The sequence below is a fragment of the Schistocerca serialis genome, chromosome 9 (assembly GCF_023864345.2).
Source record: "Schistocerca serialis cubense isolate TAMUIC-IGC-003099 chromosome 9, iqSchSeri2.2, whole genome shotgun sequence".
Lineage (NCBI taxonomy): Eukaryota > Metazoa > Arthropoda > Insecta > Orthoptera > Acrididae > Schistocerca > Schistocerca serialis.
The window spans coordinates 430280193-430306089 of NC_064646.1; the positions used below are offsets into that span (position 1 = coordinate 430280193).

Genomic DNA, 25897 nt, shown 5'->3' on the forward strand with positions numbered 1-25897 from the left:
TATAGATCGTTTCAAATATAAATCGTTTCAAATGTTATTAAATGTAAACTGTCGACATAATAACGATTTAATGCCATGCAACTGTGTCTGTAATAGACTTCGAACAGAACTGTAAGTTTTAAATAATAAATCCGAGTTTTTAAAACCGAAGTTGAAAAGCTAATTTTTGGCATGCTCCTATTAGTGTGCAGTGGAATTCCTCCTAATGGTTTCTGGGCCTTTCGATGTATCACGTTACTCATTTCTATAGAAGATCTCATATCTTTCGTTTTAGTACCTATCCTACTGTTTACATCAACTTTGTCTCAGTTACCTATGTTTTATAAATAGCTAAAAATTTACTTTACGTATTTTATTGATATGACCGTTTCAGCCAAAATAGTCTATCTTCAGTCACTGCCATCAACTGGTGCCCGTAGTCAAAACAAAGTTCAACTCGGTTTTGACGACATACATCAGGTGTTGTTAGTGGGAGATATCCCATTTTGAGTTCAACTACACTCCTGGAAATGGAAAAAAGAACACATTGACACCGGTGTGTCAGACCCACCATACTTGCTCCGGACACTGCGAGAGGGCTGTACAAGCAATGATCACACGCACGGCACAGCGGACACACCAGGAACCGCGGTGTTGGCCGTCGAATGGCGCTAGCTGCGCAGCATTTGTGCACCGCCGCCGTCAGTGTCAGCCAGTTTGCCGTGGCATACGGAGCTCCATCGCAGTCTTTAACACTGGTAGCATGCCGCGACAGCGTGGACGTGAACCGTATGTGCAGTTGACGGACTTTGAGCGAGGGCGTATAGTGGCCATGCGGGAGGCCGGGTGGACGTACCGCCGAATTGCTCAACACGTGGGGCGTGAGGTCTCCACAGTACATCGATGTTGTCGCCAGTGGTCGGCGGAAGGTGCACGTGCCCGTCGACCTGGGACCGGACCGCAGCGACGCACGGATGCACGCCAAGACCGTAGGATCCTACGCAGTGCCGTAGGAGACCGCACCGCCACTTCCCAGCAAATTAGGGACACTGTTGCTCCTGGGGTATCGGCGAGGACCATTCGCAACCGTCTCCATGAAGCTGGGCTACGGTCCCGCACCATGAAGCTGGGCTACGGTCCCGCACACCGTTAGGCCGTCTTCTGCTCACGCCCCAACATCGTGCAGCCCGCCTCCAGTGGTGTCGCGACAGGCGTTAATGGAGGGACGAATGGAGACGTGTCGTCTTCAGCGATGAGAGTCGCTTCTGCCTTGGTGCCAATGATGGTCGTATGCGTGTTTGGCGCCGTGCAGGTGAGCGCCACAATCAGGACTGCATACGACCGAGGCACGCAGGGCCAACACCCGGCATCATGGTGTGGGGAGCGATCTCCTACACTGGCCGTACACCACTGGTGATCGTCGAGGGGACACTGAATAGTGCACGGTACATCCAAACCGTCATCGAACCCATCGTTCTACCATTCCTAGACCGGCAAGGGAACTTGCTGTTCCAACAGGACAATGCACGTCCGCATGTATCCCGTGCCACCCAACGTGCTCTAGAAGGTGTAAGTCAACTACCCTGGCCAGCAAGATCTCCGGATCTGTCCCCCATTGAGCATGTTTGGGACTGGATGAAGCGTCGTCTCACGCGGTCTGCACGTCCAGCACGAACGTTGGTCCAACTGAGGCGCCAGGTGGAAATGGCATGGCAAACCGTTCCACAGGACTACATCCAGCATCTCTACGATCGTCTCCATGGGAGAATAGCAGCCTGCATTGCTGCGAAAGGTGGATATACACTGTACTAGTGCCGACATTGTGCATGCTCTGTTGCCTGTGTCTATGTACCTGTGGTTCTGTCAGTGTGATCATGTGATGTATCTGACCCCAGGAATGTGTCAATAAAGTTTCCCCTTCCTGGGACAATGAATTCACGATGTTCTTATTTCAATTTCCAGGAGTGTAGATGTTGACGACGCGCAGCAATTGATACCAATGACAAATTTCCCACCATACATACTTTAGATCTGTAGATGGCCTACTTAGGTTAGAATCAGAGTCGATAATGAATTGTAGAGAATTTTAGAGATGAAAATTTCTTCCAAAGGAAAGATATGAACTGGCTTCTTCTGCGCTGAGTGGATCGTTGCTGTACTATTATACTCCAAAGGACTCAGTTTCAGAGGTGGGTAGGGACCCTGATCTGTGTCATGGCATTAGCACAACTATAACGAATCACAATATAAAAAAAGTAAACAGATAGAGGGGAGATTAAAAACTGTATTGTGCCTCATTCTTCTCCATTCTGAGAACAACGAGCAGTCGATGACTTTTGTAAAATGGGCAAGAATAAGGATAGCACTATATGCGAATAGTCCACTACAGTTCACCTGGTGAGTGTGTGTGTGTGTGTGTGTGTGTGTGTGTGTGTGTGTGTGCGTGTGCGTGTTCGAGTCAGATTCAGCAGTTCACAACAGGATGCACGTACCTGCCTCTGAGCACTTTTACAGTAACTGATAAGGGGATATCAAAGTCCCAGGAAGTGTATCAGCACTTTGAGATTGCGATACCGATATGATAAGGGTCTCATAGCCGACAGGTGACACAGCACAGCTTAAAGCCAGGCCTTTACGTCACAGTTCCGAGAATGATAGTGCAGTCTTGCTTACAATACGAAACTGTAATGCCTGTGTTGTTAAAAACTACGATGTAATGTTCCTTCGGACATCCATGCATGTCCAAAGGAACATTACTTTGTACTTCTTCGTAGCACAGGCACCGCAATTCCATATTTATCGGCCGATATCGGACCTGCTACTCAAAATGTCCCTCCTCTATGAGGGTAACATTAATGGGGTTTACGAGTACAGGTAATACAGATGAACGACCACTTAAGTACGTTTGGGTCTGGCCGTAGTCGTGATCGGACAAACGTTCGTGTGAATCGAGGAATCCGTGTTCGAATACCGGTCTTGCACAAATTTTCACTGTCGTTATTCCATTATATAGCTGGAGGTGCTTCATATTCGCAACTGCCAATACATTTCATGTCTTGCTCACAAACGTTTACTATAGTCTTGAGCAACAATATCACTTGACATAATTTCCTTATTCTACGCTAATTGAACTAACACAAAGCTCTACGAAGGTCATTATTTTCATCACGGCAGCGGCAACAGCAACCGTTACGAAATTGTCACGAATGAAAAACAGCCCACAGTAGCACTAAATTATGTTTATTTTAAACAGTATGAGTATAACAGAGGTAGTGGCGGAGGACATACGGTGCCATATGTAATTTTACTGAGGCTTATGCCTGTTGAAGTTATTTTATTGGTCTTGAAGCAGCCGCTGGAGTAAGAGCTTTTTCATTTATTTGTGTATATGACTTCTGAAGAATGCTGTATTATTATATTAGAAACAATGGTAAAGGCTTAAAATAAACATAATTTAGAGCAACTGTGGGCTGTTTTTCACTCGTGAGTCTACGAAGGTCACCTTCCTCTGCAAACAGCGTCTTCGACTAGTAATCTAACCATCCAGGGTCCGTGATTCGATTCCCATTGCTGATTAAATTTTGAAAAGAAGAAAAAGTATCATAAGCAGTGGCGACCCAGGAATTACAGTATAAGTAGTTGTCAAAGAAGGTGGAGACGTGAACAGATGATCAGAGCAGTCTGTATCCCTTGGGGTGGGAAACTGCCTCAAAGTGCAGAAGAATTAGCAATGATCAAAGGCATAAAGATGCAGAAATCAATAGAAATCACTGCTTTAGGGACTCGTGAACTGTATCCACAGGATACCTGTCCTGTAAATAAAACAGTGTCATCATGAGCTCTGCATTGGTGAAAGATTCGGGATTTTTATCCGATTCGGATCTCCTGGAATAAGAAAGCTAAGCAGTGGAAGAAGAAATGGCTGTCGGATGGACTGATGCAGCTTATAGAGACGTACAATGAAATTAAAAGGAAAGGTGTCAACAATAAAAGTGCAAGGGGAATATCACTATTAAATGCAGAGGAGACAGTGGATAGATGAAATGGGCACACTGAAAGCCTCTACGTTGATAGGAACTGATGACGTGATAAAAGGAGGTAGGAGAATCGTTAGTGGAGCACAGGGGATCCAGTGTTTGCGTCACAATTTAACAGGGCTGTGGGAGATCTGCGAGTAAGTAAGACGGAACGCTGAGATAACAGTCCTTTCGGAATTCCTGAAATCTTTGGGAGTGGGGGGGGGGGGGGGGGGTATCCAAATGACTATTGAAGTAGCTTTGTGGAATCTATGAATCCGGTGACTAACAGAATTTCAAAAACATGTTACACTCTGCACACAATCCCCAACATAGCAAGTGCAGGTCAGTTCGAGAACTATCACACAATCACCTTAACATCTGAAGCAACATTTAGGTACAGAAGAGTGAGAAAGAAAATGATGATTTGTTAGGTGACAGTCAATTTGGTTTTAGAAACGACAGAGGTACCAGAAAGGTGCTTCGGATATTGCTCTTGATAATGAAAGAATGACTTAAGAACTATCGACACACATTCTTAAGTTCTGCCAGTCTACAAAAAGCGTTACACAATATAAGATGCTGCAAAATTTTCGAGATTCTCGTGAAAATATATGTAATCTGTAGGGAAGGACTAAGATGAAGGGTGAACAATAAGACTGGAAGACCAAGGACGAAGACTTGAAAGAGTATGAGGCAGAGATGCAATGTTTCCCCTCCACTTCTCAGACTACAAATTGAAGAAACAATTACGCAAATTTTTAAAAAAGGGTTTTGGAATGCGCTTAAAATTCAGAGTGAAAGAATATCAATGGTAAGATTCGCTGATAACATTACTATCTTCAGTGAAAAGGAAGAAGATAAGTCGGACATACTGAATACAACGAACATTCTAATGAGCACACGCTGTGGATTGACAGTAATCAGCAGAAAAACGAAAGTAACGTGGAGCAGGAGCAATGAGATTAACGTCAAAATTGGTGACCACGAAGTAAACGAAGTTACGAAACTATGTTGGCCACGGAGCAAAACATACGTAATGGATGAAGCATGGAGGACATAAGATAACACAGTGGCACAGGAAAAGAGGAAATTTCTGACCAAAAGAAGTGTACTAGTATCTAAAATTGGCCTTAAATTGAGGAAGCAATCTATTACAATGTACGTCTGGAGCCCACGAGCGTATGGGGAGAATTATGGATTAGGTGAAGAGGTTAATCGAAACGTTTAAGGTGTAGTGCTATAGAGCAATGCTGAAATTCTGTCGACTGATAAAATTAGAAATGCGAATATTCTCCCTAGTTTCATAGAGGAGAGGGCCGTATAGAAAACACTGGCAGAAAGAAGGGATACATTGCTACGACATGTATAAAGAGCTCAGGGAGTAACTTCCATGGTACTAGGGGAAGATTTAGAGGGTAAAATACAGGAATCAGACTACATCTAACAGGTAATTGAAGACGTAGAGCGCAAGTGCTGCTCTGACATGAAGAGGTGGGCACAAAAGAGGAAGTAGAGGCGGGTTCCAATAAATCAGTCAGACAACAGATGGACCAAGTTCTTTATCTTTGGTGGAAATCTTGTCTGATAAGATTCGCTGCTGACACAGCAGCAATTACAAGAAGCGAATAAGAATACACTGAGGTTACAAAAATCGTGGGCTATATCCTTACATGGTGTCATATCTCCTTTTGTCCGGCAACTCAACAAGTCGTTGCAAGTCCCCTGCAGAAATAATGAGCCATGCTGCCACTGTAGCCCTCCACGATGGCGAAAGTTCTGCTACCGCAGGAGTTTCTGAACGAACTGACCTCTCGGTTATGTTCTATAACCGACCTAGAGGGGGTCAAACCAATAGCTCGAACTGCCCAGAATGTTCTTCAAACCTATAACGATCAATCGCGGCCCGATGACATGGTGCATTGTCATCCATAAATATTCCATTGACGTTCTGGACCACGAAGTCCATGAATGGATGAAAATGGTCTCCTAGTAACCATGAGTCCAGACTACACAGTCCTTTTCATGTTAACACAGCTCTCACTATTATGGAGCCACGACTAACCTGCACAATATCTCATTGACAACTTGGGTCAATGTGTATATGGGGTCTGTGTCACACGCTAATCCAATATCAGCTCTTAACAAGTGAAATCGATGGTCAGCTGATCAGACCACTGTTTTCCAGTCGCCTAGGATCCCAACCAATATGGTCAGGAGCCCAGGAGAGCCTCTGCATGCGATGTAGTGCTGTTAGAGAAGGCACTCTGGTCAATAGTCTACTGCCATAGCCTATTAACGTTGTATTTCACCTCTCTATTCTAATTCTTGAATAGAATTACACACACACACACACAATAAAATAATTTAAAAAAGAATATTTGTAGGTCAAAGACGAAGTAGTGGAAAGGTTATGTTGGCAACACTACAAAACACAAACATCAACACACACGTGAAGTACGAAAAGAAACAGAATACAGAGGTGTGCATAAAAGTGTGTTGTGAGAAATGCATAGTGCTGCAGAACATCTAAAAAGTAGACGAAAATTGTGTCTACCACAGAAAAACAACGATGTGCTAGCAAACGGCATTTTCCGATGTAAGCGAGAAAGCAGGCGAAAAATAACCTTAAGTACAAACCAACCTATTCTGAACGAACTGTTTCTCGATCTAAAAAGCAAATCAAAGTATAAATAAACTTCATTACAGACCACTGATGACGCTTTACCTCAATAAAACGAAACGCGTCTGGTGAAAAAATCACTCATTTTTTTAGTTGCAACGACGGGTCTAAAATATCCTCATGAATTATAAAGCAACTACGGTCACTATAGCCACACAAATGAAGAATTTAAACATTAAAAGTATTTGGCTGTAGGAACGATCTCCGGAAATTACCTGTGGCCCTAACGAATATCCATAAGCAGACGTCAGTAAAGGCACGTGCAAGAGGCTCTTCCTGACTCTTCTTCACAACGCACGGCGGATACGAACATCTGCATCTAGATACAAAGCAAGGCAAAGTGTACTTGGCACTGTAGCACATGATGATATTTCTTCTTGTTCCAATCGCTTATGGTGCGTAGCAAGAAGAACTGCATATATGCCTCCGTGCCATTACAGAGTGAATCATCTAAAACTTGCACTATAAATACTGCGAAAATGGAAAGTGGCATCGATGTGCGGTTTTCACAGAATGGATTGGTAGTCAGGCGCTCGTATTGTTGGACAATAAACAAGTTTTAGTAATACTTAGAACGTGGATTTTTGATCAAACATACACTTTTTAAATGGAACATTACCTATTCACATTAACAAACTAAAAGTAGCGTAAATCAGACTGCCAATGTGTTTGTTCCATGCTTCTAGTGCGACTCCCCCACCGGCGTTCGTTTTCTCAATTTAGTCCGCATAGTTGCAAGGTACGAAGTTGTTACGTTTGCTTACAGTGTGCCTGTGTGTTCGTTGATTGTATTGCAACTTGCTTGTCAGTTAGTGCACCACAGTCAATGCAGATGGTCTTGAGTGGGCAATGGAATTTACCAATGAAGAAAAGCCGACATATTCATGGTGTATGAACAGTGTAGGAAGAATGCAGTTCGTTCTTGTGTACTGTATGCGACAAGAAAATGGAAATGGCTCTAAGCACTATGGGACTTAACATCTGAGGTCATCAGTCCCCTAGACTTAGAACTACTTAAACCTAACTAACCTAAGGACATCACACACATCCATGCCCGAGGCAGGATTCGAACCTGTGACCATTGCAGCAGCGCGGTTCCGGACTGAAACGCCTAGAATCGCCCGGCCACAGCGGACGACTATGCGACAAGACATCCCAACAGACGTCATCCATCTCGGTAGTTATTTGTCAGGCTCTTCAACCAATTACTTGAAAGTAAGAGGTGCAAGCAATTGACGAGAGAAAAAATAATATTCTTGCTGCAGTTGCAGATGATCCGCACCTTATCTCCCGCCCAATCGCACGAGGAAGTGCCATGTGTCATGCAAGTGCCCCAGTCGTTATCCATCCACATACGTTCTACCCCTATTAAATCTCTCTCCATCAACAGCTCCATGGAGACAATTATAATTATGACAGTCGTGTTAACTTTCGTACATGGGCATTAAGACAGGATACTCCAGACGCATCACGTTTCTTGTTTACTAATGAAGCCACATTTATCAATCAAGGACACGTAAACTGTTGAAACATGCATTTTTTACTATTCCCGTTGGCTTCGTCAGGTGGAACGTCAGCGTCGATGGAGCGTAAGTGTGTGGTGTGGGATGGAGAACCATTAGCACATAGGCCAGTTTATCATAGACGGAACACTGAACGCACACAAGTATCGCAGCCTCCTTGCAGACCATCTTCCGCAGATACTAGAAGGAGTTCCTCTGCCTGCTAGGAGGAACCTGTGTACCAACATGATGGCTGTCCAGCCCAGTGCACGAAGTACTACAGCGTGTCTTCATGAACTGACTTCCAAATCGTTGGACTGAACGCAGAGGACTTGTGCCATAGCGGGCCCATTCCCGAATTTGACGCCTGTAGATTCTTTTTCTGTGAGGAAAGCTGAAAGACGCAGTCCGAAAGGCCATACCAATTACATCCGATGATATGCCGCAACGTATTGTTGCAGCCTGCTCGGACATCCCTACTGAAATGGTAGCACGAATGCAGCAGTCGCTCCACACCAGACTGGAAGCGTGCGTTGGCACTGCCGGTGGTCACTTTAAACACAGCCTGTGATGGTCCGTTGTCTTGTTAGTGGTCAGAATCCACATAACTAGTTCATGCACTTGTGTTGCTAGTTAGGGTGTGTTACCGCAGGTACTGTACAAGTGTCGGTGTGAGACCTTTCAAAATACGAAAGCCGGCCGGTGTGGCCGAGCGGTTCTAGGCGCTTCAGTCTGGAATCGCGCGACCGCTACGGTCGCAGGTTCGAATCCTGCCTCGGGCATGGATGTGTGTGATGTCCCTAGGTTAGTTAGGTTTAAGTAGTTCTAAGTTCTAGGGGGCTGATAACCTTAGCTGTTAAGTCCCATAGTGTTCAGAGCCATTTTTTTGAAACGAGATGGGAAAAAACACCGTAACTGTTAATACATTTATCTCACTGTGACCCTCATGCAAAAATGTATTCGGTAGTCACGGGAACTATGGTTATACCCAGTCGTGCATCTGTCATCGTCAGCAGACGGACGGCCGCGCATTTCTTTGTTCAGGGTCCAAAAATATTAAAATTGCTAGAGGAGAGATCGGAATGATATGGAAGACGCTTAGGGATTCCCAGCGAAACAGCTTTGGCAGTATGTGAGCGGGCATCCTCCTGCAGACAGAATGATACCATCCGTTAACTTTCCTGAGTGTTTGGACTTGATAGTTTCCTTCCATTGACTGCATAGTGTCCACGAACTGCTGTGCGTTAATTGTTGCGCCGTATTTCAGAACCGCAAGACCGCTACGGTCGCAGGTTCGAATCCTGCCTCGGGCATGGATGTTTGTGATGTCCTTAGATTAGTTAGGTTTAACTAGTTCTAAGTTCTAGGGGACTAATGACCTCAGCAGTTGAGTCCCATAGTGCTCAGAGCCATTTTTTCGTATTTCAGAAATTCAATGACCAGCGGGCCGTCGCAGACAAAGACTGGCAAGACTGTTGTTTCGACTACGGCGCAGAAACTTCGCTGGAAAGTCCTTACATATACTACATACTGTGCCGATCTCACCCCATGCGATTTCCGTATTTTTGGAGTCCTGAATGAACACATTCGTGGATGTCGACTCGCTTTGGACGACAAAGTGCACGTCTGTTTTTCCATCGAGACACTAGCTATCTTGACTCGCAGTAGGCTGGCCGGTGTGGTCGAGCGGTTCTAGGCGCTTCAGTCTGGAACCGTGCGACCGCTACGGTCTCAGGTTCGAATCCTGCCTCGGGGATGGATGTGTGTGATGTCCTTAGTTAGGTTTATGTAGTTCTAAGTTCTAGGGACTGATGACCTTAGATGTTAAGTCCCATAGAACTCGCAGTAGCACCCCTGTATCACCAGTTATGGCGATTACTTTTGATATAATACACAGTTTCCTTGTTTTTTTTTTCATCTGTCTCGTTTTCATTTGACTGCCCCTTGTATTTAGACGGAGAACACGTCAAATTCAATCATCGACAGATCTTCGAGTATCTCTCCGGGCCAAACCTGGAGTCAGCAAGTTGTTTCTCAAGTCATGACTCTCTTTCATTGGTTCGTCCCTCAAATTATTCATGCACATTTCGATCAATGAGCATCATTTAGACGAAGGAGGTCAATGAAACCATTGAGATTTCATTTTACATACGAATTGCACTGAAGAGCCAGATAAACTGATACACCTGCTTAATATCGTGCAGGGCCCCCGTGAGCACGCAAAAGTGCCGCAACACGACGTGACATGGATTTAACTAATGGCAAAAGAAGCTCTGGAGGGAAATGACACCATGAATCTTGCAGGGCTGTCCGTAAATCCGTAAGAGTACGAGGAGGTGGAGCTCTCTTCTGAACAGCACGTTGCAGATATGCTCAATAATGTTCATGCTGTGGAGTTTGGTGGCCAGAGGAAGTGTTTAAACTCGGAAGAGTGTTCCTGGAGTCACTCTCTAGCAATTCCGGACGTGTGGGCTGTCACATTGTCCTGCTGGAATTGCCAAGTCTGTCGGAATGCACAATGGACATGAAAGGAGGCGGGTGATCAGACAGCAAGCTTATCTACGAGTCATCTGTCAGAGTCGTATCTAGACGTGTCAGGGGTCCCATATCACTCCAACTGCATACTCCCCGTACCATTACAGTGCCTCCATCAGCTTGCTGACCTGCTGGGTCCGTGGACTCAGCTGGTTGTCTCCATACACGTCCGTACACGTCCATCCGTTCGATACAATTTGAAACGAGACTTGTCCAACTTGTTTCCCGCCATCAACAGTCCAATGTCGATGTCGACGGGTCCTGGAGAGGCGTAAAACGTTGTGTCGTGCAGTCTTCAAGGGTACACGAGTGGGCCTTCAGCTCCGAAAGCGCATATCGATGATGTTTCGTTGAATGGTATGCACGCTGACACTTACTTGTTGTTGACCCAGCATTGACATCCTTTTGCAGAAGCGTTGCGCTTTTGTCACGTTGAACAGTTCTCTTCAGTCGTCGATGGTTCCTTTCTTGCACGATCTTTCTCCGGACGGAGAGATGTAGGAGATTTCATGTTTTATCGGATTCATGATATTCGCGGTACACTCGTTAAATGGTCGTACGGGAAAAATCCCCACTTCATCGCTACCTCAGAGATGCTGTGTCCCAACGCTCGCCCGCCGCCTATAACACCACTTCCGTAAGTGGTCACTTAAATCTTGATAACCTGGCATTGTAGGAGCAGTGACCGATCTAACAACTGCACCTACTATATAGGTTACCGATCGCAACGTCGTATTCTGCCTGTTTACATACCTCTGCATCTGAATACGCATGCCTGTATAAGTTTCAAATGGCTCTGAGCACTATGCGACTTAATTTCTGAGGTCATCAGTCGCCTAGAACTTAGAACTAATTAAACCTAACTAACCTAAGGACATCACACACATCCATGTCCGAGGCAGGATTCGAACCTGCGACCGTAGCGGTCACGCGGTTCCAGACTGAAGCGCCTTTAACCGCACAGCCACACCGGCCGGCTTGTATAAGTATCCTTGGCGCTCCAGTGTACTTAATTTTATGTTAATCCGGCTTCTTCAAAAAAATGGCTCAAACGACTCTGAGCACTATGGGACTTAACTTCTAAGGTCATCAGTCCCCTAGTACTTAGAACTACGTAAACCTAACTAACCTAACGACACCACACACATCCATGCACGAGGCAGTATTCAAACCTGCGACCGTAGCAGTCGCGCTGTTCCGGACTGAAGCCCCTAGATCGGCTCGGCCATCGCGGCCAGCTAGTGTCCATTCCTCCCCACCGCCCCGCCCCCCCCCCCCCCCAATCATAAAATTTAATTTTACTCTGCAGGAGATTTTTTCTCTTAGATAACAACCACAGTTAAGATTCATTCATTGGGACTGAGTAAATATTTACCCAATGTTTCTGAAGGAATAAAGATGTTAATAGCCACAAAACCGTCTTTAGGAACCAAAGATTTAATGGTGAACTGTTATGTCCGTACGTCCTATCAAGACATGCACCATAGAAACTTTGTAGGAACAACAGTTAATAAGAAGTTAAGCCAGTGATTCAGTAATTGATAGCATAGCATGATATCCAGCATTCCCAAACAGATTTTCTGAAACTCATTGCCGTTCCTCTCAAGACACTTGAGGTCTCATACATTGGTCAGTAAGTATGAGTATTGTTCTGCTTCCGCGATCCTGTCTGGCGTCTGCGGTATTTCAAATGATCATGGTCCATTTCATCAGTGACTCTAAGCGCTACAGATTCGAAATTTCAATAACATAGTAACTGCAGTGATGTTATTCTGCCCATCTAAAGTGAGGGTTTTTTTCATAAATACGAAAGGTTTTATAAGGTTTTCACTCGATAAGTACATTTATATTACAATTTATCATTCATAAAATCGCTCAGTTCAATGCACATTTATGAGTGTTTTACGTGGAACCTTTAAAATCTTTTAAAGTTTGGAAGGTATCTGAGAAAACAGGACATTCGCAGTTGAAAACGCACCAAATTGAGCAAAACGTGTTACAATTATTAAGTAAAACTTATTTTTATTGTTGCATGAAGTTAATTAAAAGTACGCTGCTCCATATTGTGAACTACCTTCCTCATCTGCGTTAACGTTTGACAGTTGTCTTCATTTTTTTTCTATCTTGTTTGATTATATTTTTTACTGCAACCTCAGTTTTCTCTTACCAAGTGCACATTGTGATGTCCTTCCACAGTATTCTTCTTCAAAAAACACACCTACCTTTTTAATAACTCTGTATAATACTAGAGGCATTATTTGTGGTAATTACAACATCACAGGTCTCTGATTTTCTTATCCAAATAAGTACTCATATTGGTAAGAAATGATAATATGTAAATTATTACACTTTTCATTTCCTTGCCGATACACCTTCAATGTTACTGCACCACCACAACGGAAACAGTTTACTGCTTCACGCAGAATACAAGCCAAAATGCTTAATTCCACAATTGTGTTGGCTTTCACGTCATTTTCTACACTTAGTTCCTCGTAAACGCTGCAGTGCACTATTTTTTTCTCATGCTATAGGGAACGAGAGGAGAGGGGGGAGTGTGCTAAGGGTGGAGGTGGAGTTCCGATTACGCTTGTTTTGTTTCAGCCATCACACTTTCTTGTATTATACACTGACAGCCGAGCTTAACTTCAAAAATACATCTGCGGTACAACCTTTAGACATTTGCTTTCACGTTTCTTAACATTAGTTTTCGGGGGGGGGGGGGGGGGGGGGCGATGTCTGCTTTATATACTAACCCATAACTCTAAAACGAACGTACTTTACGGAAAACACCGCGTAAATCAAGCAAAGCTCTTCGAGATTCGAGAACAAATCACTACTTAGAGCAAGCTGGCCATAACAAAATAACGAACATCACAGGCTTCTAGAGTAAACAGTTTAGAAAACGTGAGCAGTCAAGTGTAATTCTCGAGGAGGCAAACTGACTATTCAGGTGTAAAGAAACTGTTTTTTCCCAGAAATAATATATGAAACCGTTCAGGACTTCCGACACTTTTTTAATGAAAAAAGGAACATTCATCCCCGTTTTAAAATTATCTGCTCTTGTTCCTCCATGAAATCGTAGTAGAAATAGTCATAAGTTACGTGTAGGTCAGGTTCCGAAGCCGAGGCAGAGGTCACTGCATGAAACATCCATGTTGCCCCCTGAACCGTGACCCGGCCAAGCAATTGTGTCGCTGAGGAAGAGGAAAGGACTGCGCTGCCCCAGCTGTTACTCACCGTAGGCGTACAGCAAGTCCTCCATGTTTTCCTGGCTGTCAACATCCAGCTTGTACGTGATGCCAGAAATCTTCTCCATTGCGGCCTGCTGTGATATCAATTCGCGATTCTCGACCCTTTCATACCACGAAACTCGGCAGTTTTCGACTCAAATTCAAGTGAAACGACTTTTTTTTCTTTATTTTTACGGTACGCGTGGCCAAATGAACCGGCCACGAAACGTTCACTGCTGTAGATGGCCGGCCTTCACAATCTCGCGACTCCGGGCCTCGATTAGATAAGGGCGACGTTTAATGTGATAAAGCGGCTCTTGTAACGAGACCGCCAGAAAACACGGCGATTTTGCCACAGATGAAAGGATATCGCTCCTTGGAATCGGACTAGTTTCACCGATCATGACTTCCGGCGAAATCGATTCTCTTTGTGATAGCTTACAAGTAGTCGCAAGGCGCAGTTCAGCGAGCATGTAAGAAATTTTACCTTTGGGAGCTTCCTTGGATGATTCTGCGCATCATATGCTTGATAGTAGGTGTACGATTGGAGTATCTGAGTATCTCCTGGAGAGTAATTTTTTTTTTTCACATCATCTACTCCGTACGTTCGAGATGCAACGAGAGAGAGCAGTGTAAAGATACTGAAAACCTCGGCAGGAGAAGTACGCCAACCATGAATCGTAATTGAATCGTAATATGTCATTGAAGAAAGATAACACACCAACAACAACTAGCGCCACCATACAAACGAAAATGACCACGCCAGAAGTTGTCCATTTGTCCGTAGTGTATGAAACCAACAACGAGTGAGCAAGTAGCGTTAACTTGCGTGTTCTTTGTTGTGGCCAAGGAGAGAGCATGATTCCTAGTCAAATTTAAGGGAAGTCTCCGTCTCTGAAAAGATCATTTGCTTGTTTAATCTCAACTGTTTACTTAATGAAATTATCGCAATAGCTCGAAATGCACGCCAGAATCTCTATGCTGTCGTATTCCATAACAGGAATGGTAGCAACGAATTGTTCTAAAAAAATAAGAAAAAAAAAACACTCCGTCTTCAGGCCACGAGTAGCCTACCGGGACCATCCGACCGCCGTGTCATCCTCAGAGGAGGATGCGGATAGGAGGGGCGTGGGGTCAGCATACCGCTCTCCCGGTCGTTATGATGGTATTCTTGACCGAAGCCGCTACTAGTCGGTCGAATAGCTCCTCAATTGGCATCACGAGACTGAGAGCACACCGAAAAATGGCAACAGCGGATGGATGGTCACCCATCCAAGTGCCGGCCACGGCCAACGACGCTTAACTTCGGTGATCTCACGGGGACCGGTGTAGCCACTGCGGCAAGGCCGTTGCCAACGAATTGTTCTGCAGTAGTAAATTAGTTCGCCTGTTGTAAGGTGTGTGACGCTTATCATCTCTACACTGTACACCGATCCGCGACGGTCTTGATGGTCTGAGCAATGAATGACATACCATAACTGTACGGGTCACGGTAGACTCCTGTCTTACGCAAACCTAGATCAGCGTTTAATGGCACGAAAATGTCTCTAATCTTAGATGTTGGTAGAGAAAATTTCTTTACGCCCTGTTCCCGCAGAATGCGAACTCCTCTGTTGGAAATGGCACTTGAGTGACGCATAGAGGCCGTAGGCTTAGATACCACCTCGATATTTTCGTCATTACTCGATTCACAGTTTCTCGACAGTGAAATACGCTTTTTATCTCTCTTTCATTGTAACCATTCTGGCAAAAGGTGATACCGACGTGGAATAACTCAGCTGACAAATTTTCAGGGTCTGAGACGTCTTAGGCACTGTGAACCCGGGTATGAAGTATACCCCTTCACGCAGGTCACAACCATCAACCTGAAGCTACTAATCAGAGTGAATTAGGTTCCTGCAAACGGCTTGTCCCAACGTACCTTCAACCTTGGTCAGGAGGAAGGTTAGTATTACGTTCTGTTTAGCGTCTAGAATTCAAGCGTGATGATGGTCATCTTAAATTTTGCGAACATCACGCCAGCAGGAATGAGAAGTGTGCTTCGAACAACAGTAGTATTATATCAGTTTAAGTTCCCAAAAGAGGAAACAAGAATGTTTCTTGTGGGTAAATTTTAGTTGAAATGCGGCTGAAATATACTAGGTTTTTCATAAGTACCCTCCAAATTGTAGAAGATGACTACGTGAAAACCAGAGTACATTCAGAAAATAGACATATCAATTGATACAGCATGTCTCCAAAATTTTAACCCACTGTACGGGTGCCCATGCGGGCAGATCATAGACGTCACTGCTACAGCTGCTTCTTGCGTAGCCACTGCGAAGGCATATTTCTTTGTACGTCTGTTCATTGGCATGTATGTCTACAGATGTGAAATAATTCGGTGCGGCAATACGGAGCGGATGAGTTGTCTACATCTTGTTACATGTCTGCCACCTAGTGGTGCTCTTTGTAAACTACTCCATAGATTTTTATCAATCACTTATCGAAACTTGGAGAGATGCTCTATCTAGTGACATGTGTATGTTTACTATACGCCTTGTACTTCTCATGCAGTCGTCTTCTGACACCCAGAGATATTCATCAACAATGCTGTATAGAAAGACGTAAGGTGACTTCGGGATTAAATGCCAGACTATAGATCCAAAGATCTGGAGATCGATGCTCGGTCGGTTTCCTGATTTTTATCTATCACTTGTCAGCCCTTTCATTTCCGGCAGTCTTTGTAAATGTGGAAAACGCCGACTTGCTACTTGGTTGGGAGTCCATGTTAATCTGTAAGTCCCCCCTTTAACTGGCTGGGTAAGTAAGTTGAAAGGTCGGATAACGACGGGAGCATCACTGCTACATCATGCCTAGGAGAGAACTGTGGTTTTTAAACCCTGCACCGCTGGGAAAGTTAAAAGCCACCGTATTTAGAAAGACAACACATACACTAGGCCGGCCGCGGTGGTCGTGCGGTCCTAGGCGCTTAAGTCTGGAACCGCGGGACTGCTACGGTCGCAGGTTCGAATCCTGCCTCGGGCATGTGTGTGTGTGATGTCCTTAGGTTAGTTAGGTTTACGTAGTTCTAAGTTCTAGGGGACTGATGACGTAAGATGTTAAGTCCCATAGTGCTCAGAGCCATTTTTTAACATACACTAGACAACAAGCTCCAACACACAACCAAAGATGACCAATGTCAGACGTTATCGATAGTGAAAAATTAAGGAACAACAAGTCAGAATATAACATGTTTTAAGTTAGACGGGAGCTTTCGGCTAGAATACGCAACTGCGCTCCGAATCCTTCACAGAGATTCATTTGAATTCAGTTTCAGTTTCCTGCCACAAATTTTTAACCGGCTGTCTCCAAAACCCTAAACAGATCGTACATATTCAATAACCATGGTGACATGCAATAATTTGTATTTTGTAAATAGTTATAAGTTATGTTAACAGTAACCGTTTGTGATAGTAATGTAAAAATAAAATGGAAAATAGGAGTAATTTAAAAAACATAAAATAAAAGAAATTAATCCACGTTCCAAGTTAATAACTTCCAGCTTATATTCATCTTATTCTATAAGAAAACTGCTTTTGTCTCTTGCATTGTGATTACGAAGATTACAGTTCGGCTTGTACTGACATCTGTTGTCAGCCACAAAAACCACTACGGAGTAAATGTAATGTAAGTGACAAGGGGAAGCCGCCATTGGTGGCTCTCTGATGCAATCGAAACTTGGCATGGTGATAAAGGGGTGACAACACAGGTACACCAATTTCAACTTAGGTGCCAACACTCAATAGTTTCCGAGAAAACGACGGTCAAACTTTCGGCGCGACATCATTAGTTGACTCACGCATTGCAAAATTAAGGGAGTTCGCGTCCCGTCTTCAAACCCGATATTATGTTTTGTTTTTCTTTTGTCATCACGAAAGTATGTGACATAGGTACGTTTTGTGACATCACAAAATACGATAGAATTATTGACAAAAAACATAACCATTTCAGATCTTATCATCAAAAATCTTATACAATTAATAGTAACTAAAACTCAAAAACATTTCAATTTTTGCTTTGTATTTTATTTTTATGCTTCAAGAGAACCATTGTATCCATAAAAACATTCAAAGGATAAAATTCGAACAAAGGGAGGAACGTAGGAAGGCATATGCCACAGTTCACAATTTTTGGTGTAAATCCATTAGAAAAAGACATCGCGATATAAAGATAAATCCATGGTAAATCACACACATCGAGGCATTTTCTCGAAAACTGGACCATGCAGCTGATTACAGATCAAGGTGCGTATCTTAGTTTCAACGCTTCCAATTTGATTTCCCTTTACTGTGTGAGGGGAGTAAGGCGCTTCCGTATCAGGGAAAGTAATTGTTCATGTGTCAGTAAAAGTATACGTTTAGTAACGGCATACACTTTGATGGCATTATTTTTAATGGACCTGGCGATATTCCGATTTGGTCGGCAAACAGCTCTTCGTATAAAGAGGAATCGTTTTGCTCATCCCACGAGTAAATAATGTACGGAAACGGTTCCATTTTTACGTAACGTTGCAAAGTTTATACAGAAACTGATTATAGGTTTCTTTTGTCCCCTTTCCAATTCTGTGGTTACTACGTGCACATTCTAATGTCATTTCATAACATGGTTTACATAGTGATGGACTCTAGGACCAAGCATGTAACCAGTTTCTTGGAAACGAACGAGACCTGTCGGTAGCTGTTTCCTGGAAGGCGTTAATCCATGCCAGTTGTGTCATACAAACAATTTTTAAAAGATTTGAAATCTTTGTTTTTTGCCATTAATTCCATGGTGTACCACGATGTCATAAAAATATAGATGTCACTTAGTAGAAAACAAAAACGTAAGACTGGATTTGAACACGGTGCGCAAAATTTCGGAGATCTGCTATTTAGCTACTGCGCTACCATCGCATTGGAGTCGAGGCCGCGTGAGTAGCCTGATGAAGTCGCGTCGAAACTTTGGTCATCATTTTCTCGGAAGCTATTGGTCGTTGGCACCTAAGCAAAATACGTGTCACTTTATTTTCATCCTTCCATAAACCAGCCAAGTGTCCACCGCATCAGTGGGAGATGTATGGCGGGTTACCCTTGTTAGTGTAAGAATTCTAAGATACTTAAAATGTTTTCTCCAAGGTATTTGGTTATATGCTTTACATAGTCTTCTTACAGCTTGTTACTGCTAATAAACACTCTGTTTACACTAGGTGTACAGCCTACTAAGATAGTTCCATAAGGCAACAAAGAGCGAAAATATTCAAAAAAGATATTTCTCTTCACTTTAGGTCTGCATTATGAGAGGTGCTTTTAAGAACGAAACGTGTTTAACTTAACTTTTTGATTAGTTCAGCTATTTATTCATTATGTTTCAACTTTTATCCAACTGGACCGCAAGGAATGCTATACATTGAGTTTCATTTAATGTTTGGACATCAAAGTTCACTTCTTTATGTCCCATCCGAGTATGATTAGTTTACGTACATGTGGCTAACCTAACGAAATACATGCTGTAAACTAAGGTCTTTTTTATCTGTGTGTGTGTGTGTGTGTGTGTGTGTGTGTGTGTGTGTGTGTGTGTGAAACAGAGAGAGAGAGAGAGAGAGAGAGAGAGAGAGAGAGAAGGGGAGACTGCACGTTTATGATTTTATGTGTGTGTAGGGGTGGGTGCGGGGTGGGTGGTTGTTTCAGTGGTTATTCAGGGCGAGTTGTAGAAAGTTAAATATGAATGTAATAAATTTCAGACAGTGGTTGAATATTTTGGTGTTCAGCTGATGTAAGTTTTGGTTGAAATGTTTTGTGGATGGGTTTATCGATGAGTAAGTGGAAAAATTTAGGGTGGTAGGAGTGTTACTCTATTATTTTAGCTGTTAATTAAGTAGTGAGTTGGCTGTCACATACACTTGATCATTCAACATGATTTTCTTTTCTGTTTTGCCTTTTTGTATATGATAGTTTTCTTGCAGTGTTAGGAGATTTTTCATTGTTGATTCTGATTGTTGTCATGACTTCTTCTCTACAGGTTGGTTTGTGCTTGTGTTCTCTTAGGTGTTCCGTAAATATGGTTTGTCCTATACTTCCAGGCCCTCATATGATCTTTGTGTCTGCCATCAAATGTACTATTTGCCCATGTACTGCTTTCTCACTCATAACGCAAGTGTTACATTGCCGTCACAAGTTTTGTATTGTCATTGATATACACCTGCTTGCCGGTACAGCCCGCAGCTCGTGGTCGTGCGGTAGTGTTCTCGCTTCCCACGCCCAGGTTCCCGGGTTCGATTCCCGGCGGGGTCAGGGATTTTCTCTGCCTCGTGATGGCTGGGTGTTGTGTGATGTCCTTAGGTTAGTTAGGTTGAAGTAGTTCTAAGTTCTAGGGGACTGATGACCATAGATGTTAAGTCCCATAGTGCTCAGAGCCATTTGAACCATTTTTTTCCTGGTACATATCTATGTCCTTTGTTAGTTTTGTGGTATATTTTTGGACAGAATTGTTTGTAGTGTATTCTATTTTTACGCCTAATCTTTTGAAAATCATGGTGATTTTGTCTGTGAGTTTGTGTCTGTGTGTCATTGTATACCATCTTCTGTGTTCTCTTATATTTTCCTGATTATTTTGTGTAGTTGTTATGGTACTGGGTGTTTGTGATAGTGTTTGGTTCTGTTGTGTTGTTGCCTGTGGATATATGTTTTTATTTCTCTTTCAATTTTGTTGTTGTTCTTTGTAACATGTTACAATAGAAGCCATTGTTTTTGGCTATCTGCATTATTATGTGAAGCTCTTTTTGGTAGTTTTCTTTGTTGAGTGACATTCTGTTAAGTCTATGGAGCATGTGTAGAAGTGCTGCTTGCTTCAGTGAGTGTGGGTCGTTCGAGATTGGGGAATGATGTCAGCTGCTGTGGGTTTGCAGTAAATTTCAATAACATACCTACTGTTTTTATACTGTTCTCTTTCAATTGTGAATTTCATATTTTTATGTATCTTGTTGACATCAGCATGTGGGTTTTCAGTTTTAATTGTGATTCATTTTGAAGCACAGGATGTCATCCATATATTTGTAAGAATGCAATTTTTTGCTACTATTTTTTTCGAAAATGATGTGTTCAATGTGGTTTATAAAAATATTTGCTAGGACTCCTTAGACTGGGGACTCCATTGGTAATCCACCTTCTTGTAAATAAGGTTCATTATTGAAATAGAGGTATTTGTTCTATTATGAGCTTTATCAATGTATTTCATTAATCTAGTCATCAACTGACTAGGTGTTTTCAAATTTTTATCTATGATGTGTATTGGTTCTGCTACTAGTACAATGGAATACACGCTTTCTATTTGAAATGAGAGAGTTGTTGTTATGTCTGGGATTTTTATACCTTATTTGTTGGATTAACTGAGAAGTTTTTTTAATAGTTCTCTGTTCTTACAGAGTGAAGTTTTCAGACTGTAATTCTAACATTGTAAGTGGGGAATTTTCTGAGATCAGTCTTCGGCTTTATAGGGATATTCGTTTTATGGATTTTTGGTTGGCTTCGGAGGACAGGTGAAGTGGGACTATTCTCCGACAGTTTTCTCTTATCCGTGTTATTCAGAGGGTTTTTTACTTTTGTCTGTAATCAGTTTGTTGGGCCATATTTTAATCTTGTTAAGTTATTCTGTGTGTTGAATTCTTGTATTTTTTTTTCAACATATTGTTCTTCATGTATAAATACTACTGTGTTACTCTTGTCTGCTGTTGAAATAACGACATTTTCATATTGAAGTTTTGTCCTAAGTTTTCTTAGTGTTTCGGATTCTGTGTTGTTTTGTTGTGTTTTCATGTTGGTTATTATGTTATGTATTCCTTTTTTTATTATTTCTCTATTTAATCCAATGTTGACACTGCTGTTTCCTCTTCTATCTAGTTGAAGATTACATAGGAAATCTAATTATAGAAGCAGAAAGCATATGGAGAAGGGAAGATATGAGAGAAGACAGCAGTGTCAACATCGGATTAACTAGAGAATTAGTGAGAAAACAACGTTAGTTTTCAGCATGTACTTCGTTAGGCTGGCAATATATATATGAACAAACCAAACAGAAAGAGACCTGCTGTGAACACACAGTAGTTACGACTTTAAATCACAGTTTTCGGTAAAATATCTACAACTAGTGGCAGAATACTAATAATGCTCCACACAAATTAGCACAAAGAACATGAAATTTGTAAAGAAAAAAGTTAGTAACATGAAAATGTGCTTATGTGTCGTAAGCGTAGTCATAATGCAACCTCCAGCATGTGACCAGATGGAAGGAAACGCAGATTCCATCCAAATACTCAAATAATTGTAAGTAACCACTTACTTATGTAAAAAAATGTGAACTGTTTTATAATCTACAAATATTGAATATCAAAACAAAACTTTAGATTCCATTGAAGATGCCTTAAAGAAAAAGGTGAAACGCTTCTGGAGCAAATAAAATACACTGGAATAAAAAGAAGGCAGCTTTTGTTTACAAAAGATTTCTGATCGAAAAAACAAATTCCAATTTTCGTGGTTCCGTCTTCATAATGGCCTTAATAGCGACATATTTCCAAAAACCGTTAGAGGTGGAATTCCGAAAAATCCATTCTTTGGGACGCCTACAGTGTACGATCAAAACTCTGTCCAGATTTCAGGTTTTTATCCTCAGCGTTTTGATGTGGGCGATGATGAGTCAGTCAAGACGTTGCCTTTTATATGCGTAGATTGGGTGACTATGGAGTATCGTCTGAGTTGTGCAACTGGATTCGAGATTTCCTGTCGATAAGATCACAGTTCGTAGTAATTGACAGAGAGTCATCGAATAAAATGTGATATTTGTCGTTCCCGAAGGAAGTGATACAGGCTGTTTGCTCTTCCTAATCTATATAAACTATATAGGAGAAAAACGTTCTTAGATTGTTTTCAGATGGAGCTGTCATTTACTGTCTGGAAAGCCATCAGAAGGTCAAAACCATTTGGAAAATTATATAGGCAAAATATCTATATGGTTCGAAAAGTGGTAGATGGCCCTAAATAAAGAAAAGTGTGAGTGCATACACATGAGTACCAAAAGGAATTCGTTAAATTTCGGTTATGTGATAAACCACATAAACCTAAAGGCTGCAGATTCAACTAAATACGTCGGAACTATTCGGATCGACTGAGAAAATTGGCGAAGTTCAAAGGAGGGCAGTCCGTTCTGTACTATCGCGAAACAGGGCAGAGAGTGCCACGTATATGGTAAGCGAACTGGGATGTCACTCGTTAAAATAAAGGCGTTTATCGTTGTAGTAAGGTATATTGCCATAATGTCAATCTCCAACGTTTTCCTCCAAATGCGGAAAAATTTTGTTGACACCCACCTACATACAGAGAAATGATCATTGTAATAAAATAAGAGTAAAAAACTTCCTGGCAGATTAAAACTGTGTGCCGGACCGAGGCTCGAATTCGGGACCTTTGCCTTTCGCGGGCAAGTGCTCTACCGACTGAGCTATCCAAGCATGACTCACGCCCCATCCTCACAGCTTTAATTCCGCCTGTACCTCGTCTCCTACCTTCCAAATTTCACAGAAGCTCTCCTGCGAACCTTGCAGAACTAGCACTCCTGGAAGAGAGGATATTGCGGAGACATGGCTTAGCCACAGCCTGGGGATGTTTGTAGAATGAAATTTTCAATATACAGCGGAATTAAAGCTGTGAGGACTGGGAGTGAGTCGTGCTTGGATAGCTCAGTCTGTAGAGCATTTGCAAAGGTCCCGCGTTCGAGTCTCGGTCCGGCACACAGTTTTAATCTGCCAGGAAGTTTCGTATCAGCGCACACTCCGCTGCAGAGTGAAAATTTCATTCTAAAATAAGAGTAATCAGCCCTCACATGAAAGATTTAAGTTTCTTTTTCCCACGAGTTGTTATGGAGTGGAACGGTAGAGAAATAATGAGAAAGAGGTTTCTATGAGCGCTATGCCAGGCACTTAAGTGTGAACAGCAGAGTAGTTACGTAGGTATGGATATAGATTTACAGCCATTTGACTAACGTTTATGGTAGAATATAAGGTTTCATTCTGAGTCTCTATAATTACTATCATAATGTCATTCAAACCTTTTCCCTCCTCTAGTAATTTTAAATTAATAGTACAGCTGCAGGAAATACTTCGGCGGACTGCTTTGCTGACCGCCGTATTTTTCACGTGGATCAAGGGAAGTGAGAACGTATGGAACTTTAAAAGTCGGGGGCATTCGGCATAACATAAGTGGTTGTAAGAGCCAATAGTCTAAATAGCACCAAGGCACGTAAGTTGTTTGATTATTGAACATTGACATGATGTGAATTCCATTTTCAAGAAGTCATAGTGGTTGCTAATAAACTACATCGTACTGTCATATTAACGTGACATTGCCCATGTTCGACGTCAACGTGCGATAAGGATTCATAGACGGCAAGTGGCAGCATTGCCGAGGCAACTGTGGCGAACTAAGGGCTGCAGATGGCAGAGATGAACGACTGCTACGGGCGGATACGCGTATCACCGTTGAGCGACTGACTGTCCAGATGAACCAAAGGGCTACCAGCAGTCTCTCCTCAACGGCCGTTCAGCTAACCTTGTTGCGCATGGGCTTCAGCAGCTAGCGCCTGGTCATCGACGACGAAGGCTGGAATCTGCACGCAAATACCGCATCTGGGCGTTCACTGAGTGGCGATAGGTGGTCTTTTCAAATGAATAGAGTCTTATGCTCCAACAGACAGATGGACGTTGGCGTGTTCGGTGTGAATCGTCTAAAACCAAACTCCCTGAAAGCAGGAGGGAGTGTTATGGCGAGGGGAATGTTTTGGTGACATTTCCTGGGTGATGTCGTCATGTTTGACTGCTTCCTTCAAACGTTTGCACCACACTGTGGCTTCTGGCTGTGGGTGTCACCTATTAAAGGGTAGACACAGATGGCGCTCTGTTAGCTATGACACTATCGTAGTGTTGGCGAACGGCGTTTAAACTATTATCTGTACCTCCACTACCCATCAGGTGGCATATGCCGTCATCCGAATAAAATCGACGTCGTCTTTCCAGATGTACTAATCTTTTTTTTTTTTTTTTTCAGCACTGTATAAGTTGCCGCTGATGGGTATGTACTTCCTTCACTAATACGACAATAAATTAAGTAAAGGTATAATAACATGACATATTTTCCATATCTGCAAGCTATAGGTAATCACAAACACAAGAATTTATCATTTAAGTTTCCTCAGCCTCTGTGGTACTTTTTCGTTCTCAGAGATCTATATATACAGGGTGTTTGGAAAAGAACTCTGTAGCTTTAAGTATAAATTTAATAGGGAAATTAACGAAAAATTATATCAATGAGTACATATCATGAAAGAGAATTCCTTCAAGTTTTGTTTAATGCAAATAGACTTCAGCGTGGACGCCATTTGTTGCCCTGCGCACATCGCGAGGATATTCCACTTTGAAAGGTGGCTACACTGAGTCACAGCGCCAGAGATTGCGCCAAAGAGTTTTATTCCGCCGCCTCCACTGGCAGTGCTTGTTCAGAAGCTGTGGTGGTTAGTGCTTTGCTGAGAGGATGTTGATAGCTGTACTATTTGAGGCCATGTCGTGTGCAGTTGTTTTGATAGGCTAGACAGCAGATGTTGTTCGAATGGAGATGTTGTAATGATCAGAGTGTATTTTTAGTCTATATATATGAAGGTAAAAAACATTTTTTTTATTTTCTTTTTTTTTAAATTTCCTAACTAACAATGCCTCTTGGTCACAGGTTCAGTCAACAAAGCATCTGGCTTGTGTTCATGTAGTAGACTGTAATTCGGGTTTCTATGTGCAATTATAGTATTTCAGTTTTATTTAATTAATTCAGTGTAAATGGTATTTAAAGTATCTTGTCTTATTGAGGAAGAACCGTGCCAGATGTGTACGTTGATTTA

General features: G+C 42.5%; 1 protein-coding gene across 1 annotated transcript in view; it reads right to left on the reverse strand.

Moving 5' to 3' along the window:
• LOC126419681 (fatty acid-binding protein, muscle-like) overlaps positions 1–14031 on the reverse strand; it is a 30437-nt gene extending 16406 nt beyond the window's left edge. Inside the window, exon 1 of the mRNA XM_050086867.1 lies at positions 13953–14031. Within this exon, the coding sequence (XP_049942824.1) occupies positions 13953–14031 (79 nt within the window). The remainder of the gene's footprint in view (positions 1–13952) is intronic.
• Positions 14032–25897: the final 11866 nt, after the last annotated feature.